This window comes from Squalius cephalus (genome assembly GCF_949319135.1).
Source record: "Squalius cephalus genome assembly, chromosome: 19".
Lineage (NCBI taxonomy): Eukaryota > Metazoa > Chordata > Actinopteri > Cypriniformes > Leuciscidae > Squalius > Squalius cephalus.
Genome location: NC_137140.1, coordinates 8,625,264 through 8,647,338, shown reverse-complemented (window position 1 = coordinate 8,647,338; position 22,075 = coordinate 8,625,264). Strand labels below are relative to the sequence as shown.

The following is a 22,075-nucleotide window of genomic DNA, read 5'->3' as shown; positions in this document are numbered from 1 at the left end:
ATAAAACAAAGTTAGTATATTGAGTACTAAGTAAAAATACATAATAGCCTATTTATATTATGGTATTCATGGTATCAAAGTTCCATTATTAACATTTTATACAACCATCGTAATGTACTTGTAAAAGTACTAGTGTATATACACCGTTAACCATTTTTCTTGTATTGCACCGCAGGTGTTTTCCCCTCACACACGTAGTTTTGAAACTTGCTGATCTCTGGCACACCTGCATTAGCATTGCATTAGATACAATGAATGGATGAAGAGTTGAAACATCTTCAGGTCGAACAGAATAAATTTGAAAAGAGAGAAGAAAAAAATCATCAAACATGAGGTTACAAATATCTTTTTAATGAAAACTTTAAAGCATGTCACATCAAACATGTCATACCACTAAACCACATTACATGCAAATTGTGACAGCTTAAGCCAAGTTTTGTAACGCCTCGCTTATTTTATTCTTTTAATACATTTCTAAAAGTAAAAAAAAAAAAAAACACAAATTAAAGAACACAAAGGGATATAGAAGATAAATGTTTTGGAGGGAAGTTTATCGTTTAAACTGTAGAAATGGTCTTTAAACATTTTCTTGAATTAAAACATTCGATAAGTGTACACAAACACTTTTCCCTAAAAAATAAAAGCAGCTAAAATTACACAGAAATGTATAGAAAAATATCATAATGAAATAGTACAAACATATAAAACTAAAACTTTTTTTTTTTTTTCAGAGATTTGAAGATTAAGACCACTCTGTAGGATCAGTGCTTTACTTCCTCCTGGTACGCCTGACGGGAGCTGCCTCAGTAGAGATGTCCACTTCCTCTACTTTTTTAACATTTCTTCCTCTTCGAGTGGTGGTCCCTGTAAGAAAACAAATGTTAACTTTTAACTCTCAAAACGTGAATAAATGATACAGCACAACAAATTCAAAACAGAAAGCCTAATTATAACATGTACTGTATGTACATAAAACAGGTCTAAACAGTATATACACACGACACTTGTCAAGCCCGTCAGCTTTTGTGGCTTTACATGCCACAAAGCTAAATATAAATATTTATTGTGAGATCAAACAGGCAAAATATTTTGTACTTTATTTGATGCTAGTGGGTTCAATGCTTATTACGTCTTTTTGACACAAAGCCCTATTCAGAAGGCACTAGTTTTTAAAAGATGATTGAGTTCAAATTATTATTAATCAATGTCTGTGATTTCATGTAACGATTTAACAGTACTAACATCTCCATGTTTATTACAGAAGTGGGAGTGTTTTCTAGCCGTGGGTTTTACAGAAGAGCATCTGCTGTGTTTGTGTGTGTGTGTGTGTGTGTGTGTGTGTGTGTGTGTGTGTATATATATATATATATATATATGTGTGTGTATATATATATATATATATATATATATATATATATATATATAGAAATGAAAGTCTGTGAAAGATTGGGGCGCAAAAGGTAGCTCAGGTAGGTCAAAAAACATGAACTGTTAGTATAATACAATATTGGAAATCACAGACATTTGAACAGGATTAGATTTCCCAGAGGGCTGTTGGGTTTGCCGAAAAAACTTTTTGCCCTGGAAGTTTTACTAAGGTTTTATGAGAAGAACACAGACATGGCAGATTCACACAGGATTAAAATCACAAAGTACACCTGTGAAATTTCTCTAACGTCCTCCATGATGACTAGTCCTGTCCAAATAGGGATAAGGACTGAGGTGATAAATAGAATTCACTGAAAGATATGAAAGCTACATCCTAAAAAAATAAACTATTTTACAGTCACAAGATGCACAATCGGGTTGACTTAACACCCGTCTTACTAGACACCAAGGTAAAGTTCTCTTGTATTCTGGAAAACACTGGAGACAGCATTTCTAGAATGCGTACCTGAAACAGACTCCTGAGCAGGTGCTGGATCTGGTTCCTGGGCTGTCTTTTTCTGCCCTCTTGCAGCTCTATTACCAGTCTTCTTGGGATTAATCTCAGCCTTTTCTGGTTCAGTGTCAGGCATTTTCTCTTTGCTGGAGACCTCAGCTGGAACTTTAGCACTGACGGCTACTCTTCCTCTTTTCTTAGGCAAAGGTTCCTTATTTGACGACTCGTCAATTACCTCCAGCAAATCATTCCTTTTCCTTTTGGGGGGAGTTGATGCCTTACTATCACTGAGATCTAATTTAGGTGCAGCAGAGCCCACTGCCTTTCCTCTCCTCAATGGCTTGATTTTTATCTGAACTTCTTCAACAGGATGTTCCTCTTTTTTGGCTCCTCTGCGGCCTCTGGGTGGCAGATCAGTTGACTGATTTGATGTGGAGGATGTCTCAGCTGGTATTTTGCCTAACCTTTTGGATTTCTTCAGCTGTTTTTCTACATCTGCAGAAGGTTCGATCTCTTCAGTGTCTTTAGAGACCACCAAATCTGGATTCCAGTTAACAGTTTTTGAGGGTTTAATTTCACTAGCTTCCTTGGCTTTAGAAGATTCATTGACTGGGGTGTTAGGGATGTCTTTAGTTGAATCCTTCTGTTTTCTGCCACGGCTTCCTCTTCCCACCTTCTCCAGTGCCACAATTGCTGTATTCTCAGCAGCAACCAATTCAGAACCTGCCTGTGTCATGGAATTTTCTTCTCTCTTTGATTCAGGTACTTTTGCTGCTCGCCTGGTATGTTTGACAGGTTTAGCTGGCTCTTCTGATGAAGCTACATCCTCAGTAACCTCTGACTCTGCCTTAGCAACTGCTTTACGTCCACGGCTGGACACCACAGCAACTGGTGGTGCAGGGTTTGCAACAGCACGGCGACCTCTTTTGACAGAAACTTCTGCTTCCACTTCTGTTTCCTTTGCAATAACAGGCCTCTTACGACCAGATTTCACAACAGGGGTCTCTGCTTGTTCAACAAGGCTGACAATGTTCTCCTCAGTCTCATCTGAAACTGTCACCTTTGACTGCTTTGTCTTCCTACTTCCCCTCACAGATTTCACCGTTTCAGTGTGTTCCTCGGTCACTGGTAAAAGTGTGCTGGCATCTACAGCTGGTTGGTCAACAACCTCCTCAGCCATCTGTGGTTTCTGCTGTTTGGTCTTTCGTCCTCTGCCAGACTTGATCACAGGTGCTTCAGGCTTATCTTCAACATTTACCTCTGCCGCAGTTTGAGAAACAACCATGGCATCAACATTATCCAAGAGTTGCTCCTTGACAATTTCTTTTTTAGCCTTCCTTCCTCGCCCTGACTTTGCTACAGGTGTCAGTGGCTTCTCAGCCACTACAGCAGCTTGAGTGCTGGTTATTTCATTTTCCAAAGTAGGGGTTGGCTCAGTTTTCAAGTGTTCCTTCTTTGGTGGCCTTCCTCTCCTAGATCTAGTTGCAGATACAGTCTCAGTAACTGGTGAAGCCAACAATTTGACATCACCTGGTGCAACAGCATTTACCTCACAAACAATTCCAGGTGTTTTCTGTTCAAGTTCTTCTGAAGGATGGCTTCCTGCTTTAACCATTTTCTTTCTCTTCCCAGGTTTTACAACAGGGGCTTGGACAAGCTCTTCATTTGCAGGTGCATCAGGACACTGTGGGTCACCAGCATTTATATCATCAATGAGCTCAACTGCAACATCATCTTGTTTAGCTTTTCTTCCTCTCCGTGTTTTGGTAACTACAGGTAGGCAGTCTGGTCTTTCAGTTTTCATGGAGTCTACAGGAACTTGGGAAGCATCAGTGTTCTTTTCCTCTTCACCCACAAAGTGGTGCTTGGGAATTCTTCCACGGGCAGATTTTCTGACTGGGCTGGCAGTGACTTCTGGAACTTCGAGAAGCTTCTTGCCTCTCCTTCCCCTGGCAGGGCTAGAGGGAAGTGGACCGTTTATATTTTTCTCTTCAGTTATTGACAGCACAGCAGGAGGTTTGACCTTGTCATTGTTAGCATTTTTGGATTTCTGTGGCACTCTGCCTCGACTGCCACGCTGAATTTTGTTGGCAACTGAAGACTTGATTATCTCTCCTTCCTCTTCCTCAGCAGTGGATGAAGTTAGGGTAGCTTTAACGGTTGCGCTGCTATTTTCAGAGGTACAAACAGATTCTTCAGACTGCTCTTCTTTTTTCTCATCAGTCCCAGAAAAACAGACATCAATAGCCTCAACTGAAACGGACTCCTCTTCAATCTGGTTAAGATGCGTTTCCTGGGGGATTACAGCATCAGTCTCTACATCACTGTGAATAGAATCAATGACTTCAGTGGTGCACTGGGAATCCACTTCAGTCTCCATGGTTTCAACTGGACAGACATTTTCTTTGTCGCATTCCTCATCAAAATCTACGGGATAAGTCATGACAGCATAAGTTTAGCTCAATCCAAGTAGTTAACGTTGTGTACCTAACTGTTTAAGATTAAACAAAACATACATAATTTCCCAAATTTTAGGACTGAGAACAACAAAGTAGAGAACATACGTGCATTTCCCAATTTTAACTCACCTTTAGCTGGCACGAATAAAGAACCACTTTCCACTGCTAGAAGAGGCTCTTGAATCTAAAGATTAAATATATGAAGATCAATTAATTATATTTGAAAAAACTAGATTACAGAATGACTATACCATCTATCAGAATAACGTTTACATCAGCAGTGTGGCAAAAAGTTCCATTGTAATCAACTAAATTATTTACTGCATAGACATGATGTGCATGTTTAACAGGAATAACCTAACAGTTTACCTCAGCAGGCTCAGTCACACCATTTTCTGTTGTCAGGGTAATGTTATTTTCTGGTTCAAGTTCTTTAAAGCCAGTGATAACTTCCTCTGCCATCACTCCATTTTGAGGGGTCATCATCAGTTTACCGATTACCAACTGATTGCTGAAAGGTTCTCCTTTTTGATCAGGGGTCTGTGTTAACTGCTTTACACCAGCCAAGTTCTCTACAGGTTTTCTCTTCTCTTTGGGAGTCTGCACCAGCCTTTGAATACCCATTTGATCTTCAACTGGTTCTTTAACACCAGTTAGGTCCTCTTCAACTTGATTTCTCTTCTGTTTAGGTGTCTTCACCAACCTTTTCAGCCCAAACTGATTCTCCTCCAGGTCTCCCTTTAATTTTGGTGTTTTCATCAATTCTTTCAAACCCGTGAGTTCATGTTGCTCAGACTTTTCTATGGGAGTTTTCATAAGCCTCTTAAGACCAGCTGCGCACAGTACAGGGTTGTTTTTTACTTTTGGGGTCTGCATCACTCTTTTCACTCCAACCATGTCTTCTACTGGAGCTCCCCTGTATTTGGGAGTCTTTAGGAGTTCCTTAATGCCTTCCAGACTTTCTTCCTGGGGAGGTTTATATTCCTTGGGGGTCTTGAGCAGCTTTCCTCTCAAGTCTTCAATTGGTTCAGCCCTCTGTTTGGGTGTCTTCATGAGTCGCTTTACTCCAGTGAGGCACAAGGATGGTGCTGCTTTCTGTTTTGGGGTTTTGACTACCATTTCAGGGGCAGCCTCTTCTTCTGTTTGGTCACTGGGGGACATCTCTTGATCTGGAATGATGTCATGGCCACTTGCCTCATTTGAGTTGTCAGTGAGTTGAGAAAGACCTTCATCTTCCAATAAACTACCATCCTGGTTGTCCAAAAGAAGTCGTGTTACTGCTTCATTGTTGTACTGTCCACATTTGGCAGTGGAGATCACACTTATTGGAGAGACAATCATTTCACCTGTGTGGCCAGTGAAAAACAAGGGCATGAAATTAATGATATGAAAACAATACACAGTAGATAACTGACTTGCGACAAGTCCAAAACACTAACCCGATTCTTCTGGTGTTCTCATGACTGAAATCTCATCCAAAGGCATCTCAGGACATTCATTATTTATGGGAACAATATTCTTAGACCTGCTGTTGGCTGGCGTTTTGAAAATGTCTGCAACACCTAACAAAACATTTAGAATTTGAACTAACAATTTCACAGAACATTTATTACATGCATGCATATACGTTTTCTTCAATACTGAACAAACCTGTAAAGTCCTCGTCCATTTTCATGTCCTTCTTGAATAGTGCTATGTTGGTGACTATTTTAGGTGCAGCACCAAAAGACTGTTTAGTCCTCACATGGGCTTTGCCAACAACAATGGTGACCGGAGATGCTGCATGCCCAGTGCTGACATCACCCTTCAACCTCTGTGCAGGTGTCTGCATAGGCAATTAAATGTAATTTGTAATTAATTCAGATTAATCAGCCATTCAATGAGCTAAAACCCATCAACAGAAATGAGAAAAATGAATCAGAACAAATCAGAACAAAAAAACTTATGGGAAACATTTGAGACTGATAAGAATCTTTCGCATTTTACCTTGGGTTTTGCCACCACATTTCTTTTGACTACGTTGCTCTTTGTGGGTTTTTTCTTAGTTGTAACTTCTGTTTGAGGTTTGATCTGACCAAACTTCACAATATCAGCCCAAGAGGTCAACACTTCAAACAGAGAAAGAAACATACATTTTAAATATTTGTTTAAACCATCTAAATCAATTAAAGATTAAAACTTCAAAACAGGACAACAAGAATATAACCAGATTAAATCTTTCACCTTTTAGATTAGCCCGTGACGCTCCACTGCGTCTTGAACGAATTACATCAAGTGCACTTTTAATTGCACTCTTAGGAGTTTTTCTTGCAGAAGACTTCATGCTCTTCCTCCTTAAGGGTATCTTTGGTGTTTCGCACTTCTGAGGCATGTCTTCTACAACGGTTGACTGTACTTCAGACTTCTCCTCCTGGTCCTGGACAGGCGATGGAGTACTGATGCGAGAGACTGAAAACCTCCCCTGCACCCTGGGTGTCTCCGTTAAAGACATGTCACTGGCAGCCTCAACAGCTGAAGTTGATGCTCTTCTAGCAGATGCAGGTGTCTTGGGTGTGGCAGGTACCTTGGATGGAGCAGATGGTGACTTTTGATGTTTTGGTGATGGAGTTTTAGCCTTGGTACTCAGTGACTTTTTGGCAGGTGATGGAATCTTTGCAGCACGTTTGGGTGAAGCTTTCTTCTGAGAACTATTTTGAACATCTGGAACAGTTTCTTCAAGTCGAAGAGCCTGAAAATAAAGAAACATTAAAAACCTTTGAAAGTTTTCAATAGATAAATGTTATTGTCCTTAAAAATTGGTTTTAAGTATTACCAAAAGACCAATGGTGGATGCTCGTCGTAGGAGAGATTGAGGTTTCTGGGAAGGTCCCAAACTGTATCGTGGAGTTGCCCCACGGCGGAGGGGGGAATTCGGGGGCAGACGTTTGTCAAATAGCTCTGGGGTCAACTGTCCACCAAAGGACACTCGCTTTCTCTTTGCTTTTGGAACCGTTACTTCGGTTTGAGATTCGTTTACCCCACACAGCTCATTAATTGAAGTACCATCTGCAGGACAAACAAAATTATGGTGAAATATTTTTAAATAACGGCATATGTTTGCAACATTTACCTAATTGACAAATGGTGTACATGCCAAGAAAACACTAAGTAGAGCTGCACGATTCTGGATAAATTGAGAATCAAGATTATTTTGTTTCAAACAGAGATCACGTTTCTCCCACTATTCTGAACAGACAACTAAAAATAACATGTAATTTACCAGAGGTTCTGACAAAATGTAATTGCTGCAGTCTATTGAAAATGTTTTATTAATTTGAATGAATTATTTTTTTAAATCAGTTTGAATGAATGATTCAATGGCTCACTCATAAATACTTCACTTGTTTCATTACTGGATGGATCAGCGTTTTTGAATGAATCTCTTGACTGAATGATTCAAAGGCAAATAAATGTTTTAAACAGTCACCTGTTGCCACCTATGGCATAATGTAATTGATACAATCATTATTTGATGCACCAAGTTATTTTTAAAAGGTGATTTGCTCTTTTATGATCGCTACCATAGACATCAGTGTTTACGGTCTTACCTTTCTTCTTAGAACTTGATGTTGTAGCCTTAATCTCATGTGGACCACCTTGGACTTGAAACCTTTTGCCAGCATTTGATCTCGGGGATGTTCTTGGTGACATTTTCACTTCAGTGTTCTTACCTACTGGGCCTGGAGTCTGAGGCTGGCCCAAAAGCATTTGGAGATCAAGGCTCTGATCCTGTGATCCAACACTTCTCCTTCCTTTCGGGGATTTAGGAGTTTTGTCCTCATGCTGAGGCTCTAAGAGAATTTGCTGGACAACCTCACCAGCACTCAAATTCTGAGGCGTTTTCAAGGGTGTTCTCTTCTTCTGGGAGACAGGAGTTACAATTTTCTCTGTCAAGTGGGTGATGGACGCTTCAGACGGCATATCATCAACAGGTTTCTCTTCCTGATTTGCATTAAATGAGCTCTGAGGGATAGCTGGTCCAGTCATATCTTCAGAACTGGATTTCAAGGATCTTCGCTTCTTGGTAGATGGAGTTGTGACCGGTTTAGGGCTACTTTTAACATCTGCAGTGGGAGCTTCCTCGTGATCAACCTGAGGTCTTGCAAGAGGTGTTTTTGGTAGCTCAGATTTCCATGGTGATTTAGCAACAAGGTCCTGCTTGACCATTTGGTAGAGCTCACAAAAAGGTGACATACTGTCTTTTTTAATTTTGCCATCTTCTGGTTCATTCTCAACAGATTGATCCACAGATGGCGGTAAATTTGACCCATCTTTTAAACAAGTGTCTGTAAATATAGCACACAAGACAATCACAGATATGAAATTATATTCTAGCAGAATTAGCAAGACTAGGGGGAAAAACAACTTCAGCAAACATGTTGCAAACAAAGAACTTTATAGAATATCATAGAAAATAAATTTCATGATCACTAACCAAACGAATGCTCTGACTTCCTCTTCTCTGCATGAACGGGTGTGCTTTTTTCCTGCTGGTCTTGCAAAGCCTAAAGGATGACAAAATCAAAATTTAACAAAGAAATAAATGATAAATTAACATCTGTCTCACAACACCAGGGTTTTTCCTGCACTGAACATTTTTTGGCGGCTGCTAAAGCGAATTTTTCCTGCCAAAGCCTTATGATTGTTGAGTGATGTAGATGACTGCCTCTCTCTCCCTCGCACATATTAATCAAAATCAATTGACAGTTTTGACATGATGTTAAAAGGTCAGAAGACCGAACTTTCACGTGGAGCATTCTGAGTTTTCCCCCCTGAATTACCGCTGGGTGAGAATTTCGTGCTAAAAAAAAGTTGCCTTAATTATCTTCACTGAAAAGCATTCCGCAAATTCAGCTGACATAAACCACACTTTCAATAAATGAAAAAACCTATCCAGTGATTAAATGTTTTCTGTGTTGACACAAATCTTGTGCGATGTCCTAACTGCCGGGATAATCACACAACACGTGCCGTACACGTCCGCTAATGACACGTCCAATTCGTTAACTAATGACTCATTTGAACAGATTCACTTTAACCCCCAGAGGTTGACGGTATCGCCGGCGATACCAGGTCGCTTTTTTTTATCAGTGTAAAAGAAACTCATAAATACTCTGTTGACTTTGATTTTCCATTGGAGTTTCATACTGTTAAATGTGTATTATTTTTGTGTATACTCACAATAAAAACAAAGTGTTGTGCTTTTTGCCAAATAAAGAAAAATAAACACGAAGCGAGTTCTGCCTTCTCTGTCAGTGTAGTCCATTCTGAAACGCGTCCGAAAAAGAACTGTAACTCAGCGAATACTCAGTCAATCAGGCATACAGACACACAGGCATGAAGCTTGAATTCTCTTCTTTTAAATGAAGTAATTTATATAAAAAACAAATATTCTCAGTTCATGTAATCTGTAAGAAAAGAGCGAGATGTCAGTCGTTCTCATCTCATCTAATTACTTGTAATGTGACTCCGCCCTCGGAGAGCGCGCGCTATTCAAACGCAAATGGCTGAGGCAATCCGTGCAAACTGTGAACGCCCCCATATCAGCTCGAGAAAACAAGTTGAATCAGATCATTGTAGCCTACTTGTTTACACCGTCTTGCAGCGCTGTGAGGAATAATAATAATGAAAAATGTACCTCAGAAGTGCGAGTATATCGAGGAGCGAGCTGATCAATGCTGTAGTAAGATTTTTTCCATCTCACGTGAATCGGGTTTCTGTTTATGAATGAATGAACGGCAGAGATGCACGCTGTTTACCACAGCTCGCAAAAGACAGTTTAAATTTAAATCGTGTGAATGAATGATGATGTTTTAGCAAACCAGTATTGCTATACTGAGATGAGTAAAAATCGACTGAAATATGTTGAAATAAAGTGTCTAGGTTTTGACATAAATGCAAATATAAATGTAATTTTACAAAATATTATCGATTTTCAAATACTGCTGTATTGAATGAACAGCTTTTATCAAACTCTATTGCTATAGCCTACTGAGATGAGGAAAAATATCAAAACTTATCAAAAATAAAGTCATCAAATAATACGTTTTGTATACTTTAGTTTTTAAAAAGAAAGATTACACTTGAATTGTTGTTGTAATTGTAACCTTTTTAATAAAAAAATTAGTGGTGGGCCGTTATCGGCGTTAACGGGCTGCGTTAACGCGAGACTCTTATCGCGCGATAAAAAAAATATCGCCGTTAATCTATTCCCCAAGTTGGGTTGGGAGATGGCTCTATACTATACTACACAAGCTATGATGACGCAATCTACCCGCGGCCGCGAGGTAAACCCGGCTGCAACGCATATTTGTCGTCATCTTAAGTAAACACGGCTGAAAGTGAAAGCTGCAACATCCATTATTTGGACTTGGTTCGGATTTAAGCCGTCCGACAAACAGCAGCAAACTATAGACAGAGTGTGTGGGGTAACGGTTCGGTAAGTTAACACACGACTAATCCGTTCACCTCAAATTCAAAACGAAACATGATATCACTGAATACCAGCGCGCGCGTATTATTCTCATTCCAATATATCTTAGTGGTGTAACGTTAACACAATCTCTGTCTACGCCCGATTTTAAGAATCGTTGTTGTTGTGTTTCTTTTTAACTGAAAAGACATAAGTTAGACAATATTATAACTTTAAATTTGGGGTTTCATAAGCTCAAAGCTATAATAAACATTAGACCTACTTAAGTCTCTGCAGCTAGTGTACTTAAATTTTATTTATCTGCAAAATGATGTTGTATACTTACAGTTTTGCACAATATATGTTCTCAAAACTACATACCCTTTAAAAAAAATACATTTAGCAGTTGTTTAGCAGGGTCTGTGTAACCTGTTCTGAAATGGTTTTATTATAATATATATCGTTATCGCAAGAGGCTGCAATGTATATCACAATATGGATTTTAGGCCATATCGCCCATCCCTAATTGATAGCCTATAGTAGTTGATAATAACATAGGCCTATGTTGCCTACGGACGGTAACAGTACAGTAGTAACCTTTACAGTCTATGAGTAGAACAGCTTTCTCAAGCAGTTTGTGATGCATTTTGGAAACAGGAGATGAGCCCCTGGTCTAATGCGCCACCTGGCTTGAGAAACCCGTTCTCAAAGACTTACTTTTATAGTCATTATTTGGGTAGCACACATATTCTGAATGCCTTCGGCAGAATTCAAATGAGCCATTTTAATGTAGATTAATCTAGATTAATTTCAAAATTAATCTAGATTAAAAAAATTAATCTATGCCCACCTCTAAAAAAAAAATATAAGGTAGATGTAAACAAGTAAATATATTTTTTTTCTTTAAATAATTTGTATTGTGTTTTATTAGTGACAAATTTGGGGAGAGGATAAATATTCCAAAACTGAAAATACAGTATGAGAATTAACTGCACAATTACTAGACATGTTTACCTTGGATATTATACAATTTGCAAGCACAATTTGTGAAAAAAAATAAATAAAAAAATTGCGATGCCTCCAACTGTGAACCAATTTGGTAGTCTATATATATATATATATATATATATATATATATATATATATATATATATGTGTGTGTGTGTATATATGTGTATATATATATATATATATATATATATATATATATATATATATATATATATATATATGAAGAGTTCAGATGCAAAAGCCTCTAAATGCCATCTGAAATTTTCTTCTAGAATGATTATTTTTATGACGCTTGTATATTTAAGTTAGCTATAGGTGACACCTGAATGAATGGCTCATTAAGTATGCAGGGGCATTGTCTAATCAGGTGTGAACTACTAAATATGCATGATCGTTTACGCCCCATCCGCATATTGGCTTTCCAAACTAAAAGTGTTTCGCAAAACTTAAATCAATGTATCGTTTTATGTGAATGATTAGGCAGGATGATTTTCACATCATTTTGAAGAAAAAACTCTAGGCGATGACATATTTAGTATGTGTTTTGTGGCCTTATTTCAGAAACTTTCATTTTTAGTTTTTTCGATAACCATGCATAAACATTATTCTCTCAAAAATGAAAACATGTACATACATGTGGCTCAAATATTATGGTAGTCCTGTTTGTGCTAAATAGAGTGTAATTTTTTTTTGCCATTGATATGTTTATAAGCAACTGAAAAAAGCACAAATGTCAGGGCATGTCAGAACATCTCAAGGACCCCAAAAACACCCCAGACTCCAGAGGGTTAATGAATGGTTAAAACAACTGATCTGTCCAACACTGAACTTGTGAGACGTCTGAATTGATGTATAACAAATCAGTAACACTTTACAATAAGGTTCCATTTATTAAATTTTAGTTAATTACATTAGTTAACATTAACTATAAACTCCAGTTCAGCAGAATTTATTAATCTTAATGTTAATTTCATCATTTGCTAATAGCCTACATTATTGAAATCAAAAGTTGTATTTGTTAACATTAATGCACTGTGAAAAAACATTAACAATGAACAGCTGCATTTTTATTGACTAACATTAACAAAGATTTATGACTGCATCTAACGATTATTTTTGTTGTCGATTAATCTATCGATTATTTCTTCGATTAGTCGACTAATCTAACAATTATTTTTTGATTAATCTAATGATTAGTATTGGGATTAGCTGATTTATCCATTGGTAAACTTTACAATAAATAATAAGTACAACAATATATCAGCTGTATTTTGAAGAGGGTAGTGCATCTGTAAATTTTAACATGAAAACTATGAATGATGACAAAAAAAATTGTATTTCAGAAAGGGTAATTGTCATTTTATTATGAAATATGTGAACAGGAAGCATTTTAAACTATTTTTAACTAATAGTACTATTTCATAAAATTTAAGATACAGTCACAGGCCCATTTAGGAAATGTGTTTATAGTCTGTTATTAATTACCGTAGTGGGAGTATGATTTACTCAATTAACTTGTCCGAAAATGCACTTGTGTTTATCTGCAAAAAGGTTCACGTACACTAGAATGCAGCCTAGGCTACTGTTAATGTAAATATAACGTTAGTCGTTTGTTTTTAAAGTCTACATTAGAGACCTGCGCGGGACAGATTTCTCCCTTAATAATTCCTAAAAAGCTGACATCTCAGTTCATCACGATCTCACAAATCTCTGTTATTATCAATGAAACTGGCTGCACAATGAATCTTTTATAATATCTACACTTTGTTTGCTATAATCAGATGATATGCCAGTATGCAGAATACAGCACTGAACAAAAAGTCCATTTTGAGCAGTGAGGGGATTCTATATTAAATGCATCTCATTGGCCATTGCGTTCAAGATATCAACACGTATGTCTGTGATTGGCTACATTGTTCAACGCTGCAAACATGTCATAAATAGATAGAGACTCTGGCCTGTAAATTGTTTCTATTTTGTTTTAGTTGTTCTTGTTGCTTTTGTGCAACAGATGATTGACAATTTATTCGTTTTTAGATGATCAATTTATAGATAGTTCTATTTTGCGGGAGTCCCGCAAATCGTTTTATTCTCCCCCAACCAGCACACACACACACACACACACGAGTGCATTACCGCCCGCGCCCGGCCATCAGATCTATATTCCCACACCTTTGTTGCAGTGTCCCACGGGAGTGCAGGTCTCTAGACTACACGTGCATTAGGGCTGGGTATTGACACAAATTTCACAATTCGATTCGATTTCGATTCACAAGCTTGCAATTCGATTCGATTACGATTCGATTCAATATCGATTATTTTGGATATCAGGTACAATACATTGCAAATTTTCTCAAGGAAAACAAATCTCTTAACTATTATTGTAACTGGGAGTCAGTTGTAGCCTATAGGCTTCATTAGCCTACTATAAGATTGAAGGTAAAAATTAACTGATTTGTTTACAAACACTTAAAATACACTTTTATTTATTTTTATAATAATAAAGTTATATGAAATTATATAAAAATGTAAATGGTGGCTGTCATAAAAAACTTAAATATTGAAGAACATTAAACATTATAATGAATATGTAATATGGAACATATATTTAACAAAATGCTCCTCTAGAGTTAATTTTTCTAGCTGACTAACGAGTTTATGGTCACTGGATAGGCCCAGGGTTTCCCATACATTCATTAATTTGTGGCGGCCCGCCACATATCAACGCTGACCGCCACGGATTGATTCAGATTTTTTAACTATTTAATATGGGTACAATTGTATTTTATTCGCGCTGCTTGCTCCCCCTCTCTCTCACAAACTGACAATGGAGGCACGACTAGCCCCTCCTTCTCTTACCGCACGATCTGAATCAAAACATGAGCATGTAGAGGGCGGATTGTTGCCGGTGCTTAATGCTTATTCCCCCAGCGAAGATTCCAGAATCAATCCAGAGTTGAATGGTTAGTATAATGAACACTGTTGCTCAACATAACTCTGAGAAGTTGTCTAGATGTTAAGCGCGGTCGCGTTTCATTACAGATTCGCATTCGCGCAAAACTTTTGCGATTTTTTTTTCCTAAATATCAATTAACGTTACAACTATTGCGAAATGACGGCGTTTCCATTAACCGATGTTATGCGACTAAAACGTAATTTGTTCCTCTCGCGATCAGTCATTCCAAAAATCATTGCAACGGACGTTGGTAGGTTCATATCACAGCCACCAGACTAGACATTTTGTTATTATTATCTCCAGGTTCAGGTTGGTGTGTGTTGGTTTTTGTCCACCTCAATCTCCAGGTGTGCGTGTGTGTGTGTCTGAGTCTGTGTGTGTCCACCTCCAGGTCCAGTTTGGTGTGTGTGTGTGTGTGAGCCTGTGTGTGTCTGAGTCTGTGTTTGGGTCTGAGTGTGTGTGAGTGTGTGTCTGTGTTTGAATCTGTGTGTGTGTCTTTTTGAATGTGTGAGTGTGTGTGAGCCTGTGTTTGAGTGTGTGAGCCTGTGTTTGAGTGTGTCAGTAAGTTTGTGAGTTTGTGTGTGTGTGTGTGTGTCCAGTTCCAGGTTTGTGTGTGAGCAAAATTTGCAACAAAAAGTCTGTGGAGCAGTCATAGCATAGAAATGTAGCAATGGCAAAGTCTTTAAGTTATCTGACACTAAGTGTTGGCAATGGGAATGTGTACTTGTCAATAAAAATATATGATATATATATAAACATTATATATATATATATATATATATATATATATATATGATATATTTAACTTAATCAACCCCCCCCCCCCCCCAAACACCACACCACCGCAAATAGAATCTAATTCTGTGGGAAACACTGAGGCCTATATGGTTTTTCTGAGGTAAATGTGATGTTACATGACATTGTTTACTAACGTCTTTCCACGGTTGAAACAGTGATTGAGCGATTCCATGAGACATGATACGGACTTCGATAAGTTGTACTCTATCTTTTAACACACTTTCAGATGCTCATTCATGTTTATTTCGCGCTGTAACTGGAAGAAGATCACGTGCGCTCCGCGCTGCTGCTTCTCTTGAGCTGAGCGGCGCCAGAGCGATCTCACGCCATAGCGCCAAAACGTTAATTATGTTTTTGAATTTCGTAAGAAAATGGACGTAATTTGAAACCTGAGACTTTGTTTCATATCAATAATAACAAAGCACAAAGATGATTGCGATTTATTGGATTGGATGCGCGCAACAATGTTCCATCAACTGAAAACAGGATGACTAGGCTAATCGATTCTTGGGATTTAAGAATCGATATCGTTTCGTAAAAATGAGAATCGATTAAAATCGAGAAATCGATATTTTTTGCCCAGCCCTAACGTGCATACACAACTTTTAAAAACTGTCAAATGCACTGAAAGCTTCATTGACAGATTTAAGTTGAAGTTATAAATTAAAGTCCATTTTATTGTCGCCGAATGGGGCATAGTTTCCATAGTGAACAAAGCACCTTTCTGTTCAGCCGTAGTTTAAAGTATTCCCATACTTTGGATGATCGTGGACTGTCATTTTCATCATGAGCTGAGCAGAAGCTGCCATTACTCTATATATAAAAGTAAATAATGTGACCCATTGACGCATTTCATGCGTATCGACGTATTTTCATAGTCGACGTAATCGATGACGTTGACGCGTCGTTGCGGCCCTACAGAGATTAAATACAGACAGTAAAACAAATGTATTGCTTATGGTTAGTTCAGTTTGGTTAACAGGGTTTTTCCTGCATAGAGAATTATGAGGCGGCCGTCTCCGTCAAATTTCGTGCCGCCTCCGGCTCTCGACAAAACTCGGACAGACAGTCATGGTCAGATACAGTTTTTCCACCGTAACGGTTCTGTTGCGGTTACCACTTGTGTCCATTCTCAAACCGTATAGTGCTGCGCGGATTGCGGATAATCCGCGGGTCGGGCGGGCCAAGTAATACAAACATTCCATTCCTATTAATCGAGGGTGGATGACAGATCATCAAATCATTATAATGTGTTGAGTTTAATAATGACATGGAACTCTCATCACGGTAAAATGCAATGAACGTGCGTCAATCTACTTTCGTTTTCAACAACGTAATTCTCTTCAGGGAAAACCCATCAAGGAAAACATATCAGGGCTCGAGTAGCCTAACGCTTGTCAGGGAACCGAGACTGATTTCATAACAGTTCAATAAACAAATATTTAAAATTAAGTCACATACATTTTAGACGCAATGACTGTTTTTGTTCTGTTTCAGCAGCGAAAATAGTTCCAAACAGAGATCACAGCAGAACCACTGCGAATCTCACAGCAACACTTGTTGCATTACTGAATGATTCAGCGTTTTAAACGAATCGGTTGAGTCAAAGATTCAATAACCTATTCATAAACTGCCTCATTCTGAATAAATCAGCCGTTTGAACGAATTGTTTGAATTAATGACTCAATGACTCACTCATTAAGACGGTCGCCTGCCGCCTCCTACTGGCGGTTTAGTTTCATAAAGTATCATTCTTTTCAACATTCCTTATTTGTATATTCAAAAATATTTAAAATAATATAATTTAATACAGTTATAATTTTTCAATGTAAATTATTTAATTTGATTGGTAACAGCCTAGTGTCTTATTATTTGGATTGAATATATTGATCAAATTTATGAATTTGAAATGAAAGACGGAGCATACATTTAGTAAAAAGAAGAACTTTTATTTTTAAATAAATGTTCATTTTAAATCAGCCTACTTCAGTGTGATATGTTACCATTTATCATGCTTAACACTGAGAATTTGAATAATTGTAATGTGATGATCAGATGCAGATATCTAAATCAAAGAATATGGGTGGTTTGCGGGTGGATTATTTATTTTTAACTAGGGGTGGGCGATATCTCGATATTTACGATATATCGAGATATTTTTTATACTCGATATGGATTTTGACATATCGTATATATCGATATATTGTTTATATTTAATTCTGATTTCGCCCCTTTGCTTGTTTGCCTTCTCTGTGCTGTGCTCACCCCCACCCTCCTCTGCCTCCTTGCTTTTGTTCCCCCTCCCCTCGCGTGTTGTCTCATTCAACCAAGTCCCCCGAGTCCGGTCAGGCACATCAATCTTTCGCCGCCCAGCGAGTGCTTGAAGTGCGTCAGAAACAGCGCGCGATCAGTTGTCGTTGGTAATTTTTTGTGTAGCGTCGCCTCTCGCTGCATTGCTTTTGTTTGAGGGCGCTTAACACACTCACACTTAACATGCTCCCCTGTAGAAACGGGCCTGGCAGCTCGCGCTAGGTCTAGACACGGTGAAAGTTTCCTGATTGTGACGGATGGCCGAATTTACATGACACATTATAAATTAGCATTAGCCTACCTATTCTGCTATACAGTGCCAAAAAGAAGAAAAGAGGATAAAGGTGGATAAAGACAGAGGTAAAGTGATGTAATGAATGAACAGTTTATCTAATTGCATAGTAGTAAGATACTGTAATTTAATGGCAGTTATTTTTACCTTAAACTTTATGCTAGCAGTTGTTCTGAGTTCTCCAGAGGCCCCAGACAGTGTGATTTTGTAACAATCATGTCAATTTTTAGATGCATTTGTATCACTTTTTTTTTAATTAATGTTTTACTCTACAGTTGTGCAGTTTTTGGGGGATATATGGCTTTTTTTTTTTTTATTTGCCAAAATTAGTAATGATATTTCTATACAGGTTTATTTAAAATAGTGCAATATGTATTATTTCTTCCTTTATTTTACAGTTAAATTATTATTTTTGTATACAGGGATTTTTTTTTATTTTTTTAATGTTGCAGAAACACTTTGTTCCTACATGAACTGCCTACCTATTTGCACTTCAATAAAAAAAGACTTTGTGGTATTTGGCATATTTGTTTTTGCAGTAGTTTTTGGGGGGTTATTTTTCCTGTAAAGATAGAGATATATATCGTATATCGAGATATAGCAAAATATATCGAGATATATTTTTTGCTCCATATCGCCCAGCCCTATTTTTAACAGTGGATTCGGGTGACTCAAAGTGCACCAGATTAATGAATTTATCTTTAAAATGTACAAAATTTTCTTACGGGGGAGCATACCCCCGGACCCCCCTAGAGGTATCAAGCTACACCCACAAAAATAATGTGGGAAACACATTAGGCTATATGATGATCTACAAAAAATACTAATTTAATTATCTTATCATTACAATTTTACCACCTCCGCCTCAATTTGAGCCAGGAAAAACCCTGGTTAACCTAACATTAACTAGAGATGTCATGATACCAAAATTACAATAGTTGGTACCGATACCATTAAAATTTTACGGTTTCTAAAACGGTTTTAAAACAAAAGATGAAGCATAAATTTAAGAAGATTAGGGGGGAAATGCTCTTTAAAAGGTGCAGATATGACAATATGCAGATTTAAATATATCAGAGCTGATTGAACACAGATGAGAATATTTCTTCAGAATAAATTATATTTACAGCACACACACACACACAAAAATTCCGGACAAGCAACTTTTTTACTCGGACAAGTGAATGACAGATTTACTTTTCCAAAGGACAAGCACATGAAAAGCCCTGATCTTACAAAGCTATGAAATAAAGTGGGAAAAAAAAAAGAGGGCAAGAAAGGATGAGTGTCTTTTGGCCACCACCGAAGACCAATTTTGACCCAGGAAAAACCCTGAAGAGTCATATCAACTACATACCTGAACTGTTTTGTCTTTTCCAACCGTGGACAGTCTCTTCTTCTTCGGTGTCTTTGGAGGTGGGTACTCAAACCTAGCATTATGACAATATGAAACCACACAAAACAAATTATTCCCAGAACAAAGATTCTACAAGAAAGAAAACTTTAATGTTTTTTTCAAAATAATTATAATAAAAATCAGACTCACCTGAAAGAACGATCAATGATTGTGATGAGATCACCATGCTTTAAACGTTCAGACTGATTAATCACTTGTCCATTAATACATGTGGGGTTCACAGAGCTTAAATTGGTCAAAATGAGCTTAAACAAGAAAGAGACAATAAATTAAACATTTAAGTACCTTTTATGAATGTGCCATAGAAAAAAACATTACTGGTGAGCATCTTGAGACAAAACAATGAAACTGACATATTTAAGATATGCCAGACCCAGTGCAAGTTGCTTTAAGTTAAAACAGCTCAAACATGCATTTTAGTCTGGGACTAACTTAAACCTTGTCTTTGAAACTAGGGTCATAGTGTAATATATCAAAATAAAATTACCTCCTTGTTCTCATTGAGCTCTATTTTACAGTGCTCTTTAGACACCTGCGGCAGCTGAATACGAATATCACAGTCCAGCTTCCTAAAAAGGTAAAGAGTCCACATTAAAATGTCTTTTAAAACGGCCAATTTTCATTTTTGGTGAATGAGAAATATTGAACTATGATGCAAAAATCGACGGTATTTCATTTTCAAACAAATTTATAATTAAAATATCATTTCAATACATTGCATGTGGTCTAAGTTGATATTCAAAGATAGATGAATCTATCTTCCATTTATTGGTTATTTCTAGTTTCACCATAAGTTATTAAAATAGATTGAAATATTCTAGCAATAGCTTCTTGGATTAGGGCCTTAGATTTTGCAGGCAACATTGTTTTTGTTCACTGATGTCCAGAACATATCAAATTAAAAAAAATTACAGCATGACAAACCATATATGCACCACACATTCAAGTACATTATTAATTTGCAGTTCAAGATTTCCTTTTTTTTATTATACACATTAAACCTGCATATTTTTCACAACTTTGTTTCTTTGTCAACATTCCCTCTTGTACACTTTCATAAACCACTATCATCAACAAACAAAACTTAGATAAGTTAATATTTTGCCAAACATAACTGTAAATATACTAAATAAACACAAAGGTTATAACCAGTTACATGCATGATCTATGAAATTAGCACGATTACATGTACTTCATGCCGTTAAGTAATAACGCATTCTGATTGGTTGGAGAGATCTCTACGTCAAATTTGACATCAATGAAGCCCGCCTGGCATCGAAAGAAGAACTGTACATGTTTGGCTCTTGCCATTTCAGATATTTTAAACCAAATGTCAAAGTTTTTAAACAAATGTACTTCGGTTTTACTTTCAATCATAGTGTGTATGTGCTATAGTAGTAATTTTATCCTTTGATTTTGTTTTTCACGTGCCTCACTATAAAAACTTGGCAGTACATGAAATAGTTGAAAATATTCACAGCCATCATGTAACTTAAGCCATTATTGTATAATAAGATGTGTTACTGACCTTCCGAACATACAGGACGCTGTGAGGGGAAATTCAGTCCCATCTCCTCCTCCATGTCTTTTGATCACGACTATCTTCCCCAGCAAAGGCATTTTAAAACTACTTACCTTGTTTAGCAAACACAAAATAAAATATAATTAATTGAGTGACTAACGTTACATTTTCATCAACGTACTGTAAATGCCGTATTTTACAATAGTTTCTAAAACATAACTCGAATATCATCAGCGAAGATAAATGCAACACAAAGAAAAAAATATTAACGTTATATACAAAGAAACAAGTCTGAATATTCCATATCAATGTATAGTCTCTACATATAGTTCACATTCACATAACTTACACAGTTGAAAACACAAGATCAGCACATGGCCAGACATTTAAAACATTACATAACAGGAAAAAGCACAGGTATAAATTCACATTTGGCTTCGTTTTAGTGACCGACTGGAATCAAATATTGTTCACGCTATTTGTGGCCATAATCACTGGAATGAAAGTTATCGATATATTTTGATTGTTAACAGAAATAACGTCACGCATCTGTCGTTAGCATAGTGTCAGTTTAAACAGTTCCTTTGTATTCGTGAAATGAAACGTCTATTTAAGTTACCTAAAGTTCCGTAAATCAAAATGTCAAAGTATATTCCATCGATGTTCAGCCCTGATTTAATAATTAAAATCAGATTAATCCAGCATTCGGATAGTTGTCCTTGTCGCTCCAGCCGTTAGCACAAACTACTAGCGCCAACATTAACACACTGTCTATCGAGGCAGTCAGCGCGTGTTGCCGTCTTCACTTGACGGCATATATCCCTCCGCAAAATAAAATACAATAAACCAACTAAGAGTTATTTACTATATATAAACACAATATCACATAATGCATGAAAATAATTAATCGGAGCCTTATTCAAAGATTCGTATAACATATAATGCATTATACAAGTGAGGGACTAGTTTCCCTGTCA

The 22,075-nt window shown here is 37.2% G+C and overlaps 1 protein-coding gene across 1 annotated transcript; it reads right to left on the bottom strand.

Moving 5' to 3' along the window:
- Positions 1-331: 331 nt before the first annotated feature.
- On the bottom strand, positions 332-21,883 carry LOC307147459 (uncharacterized protein). Its single transcript, XM_079852199.1, has 16 exons — positions 21,718-21,883; positions 21,105-21,211; positions 20,064-20,145; positions 19,706-19,821; positions 19,517-19,589; positions 8,816-8,885; positions 7,929-8,666; positions 7,154-7,386; positions 6,565-7,069; positions 6,328-6,449; positions 5,992-6,166; positions 5,781-5,903; positions 4,711-5,687; positions 4,471-4,525; positions 1,895-4,309; positions 332-864 (listed from the first exon to the last, which is right to left on the bottom strand). Exons 2-16 carry the CDS (start codon positions 21,194-21,196, stop codon positions 770-772), a joined length of 5,871 nt encoding a protein of 1,956 aa, XP_079708325.1. The 5' UTR covers positions 21,197-21,211; positions 21,718-21,883; the 3' UTR covers positions 332-769.
- Positions 21,884-22,075: the final 192 nt, after the last annotated feature.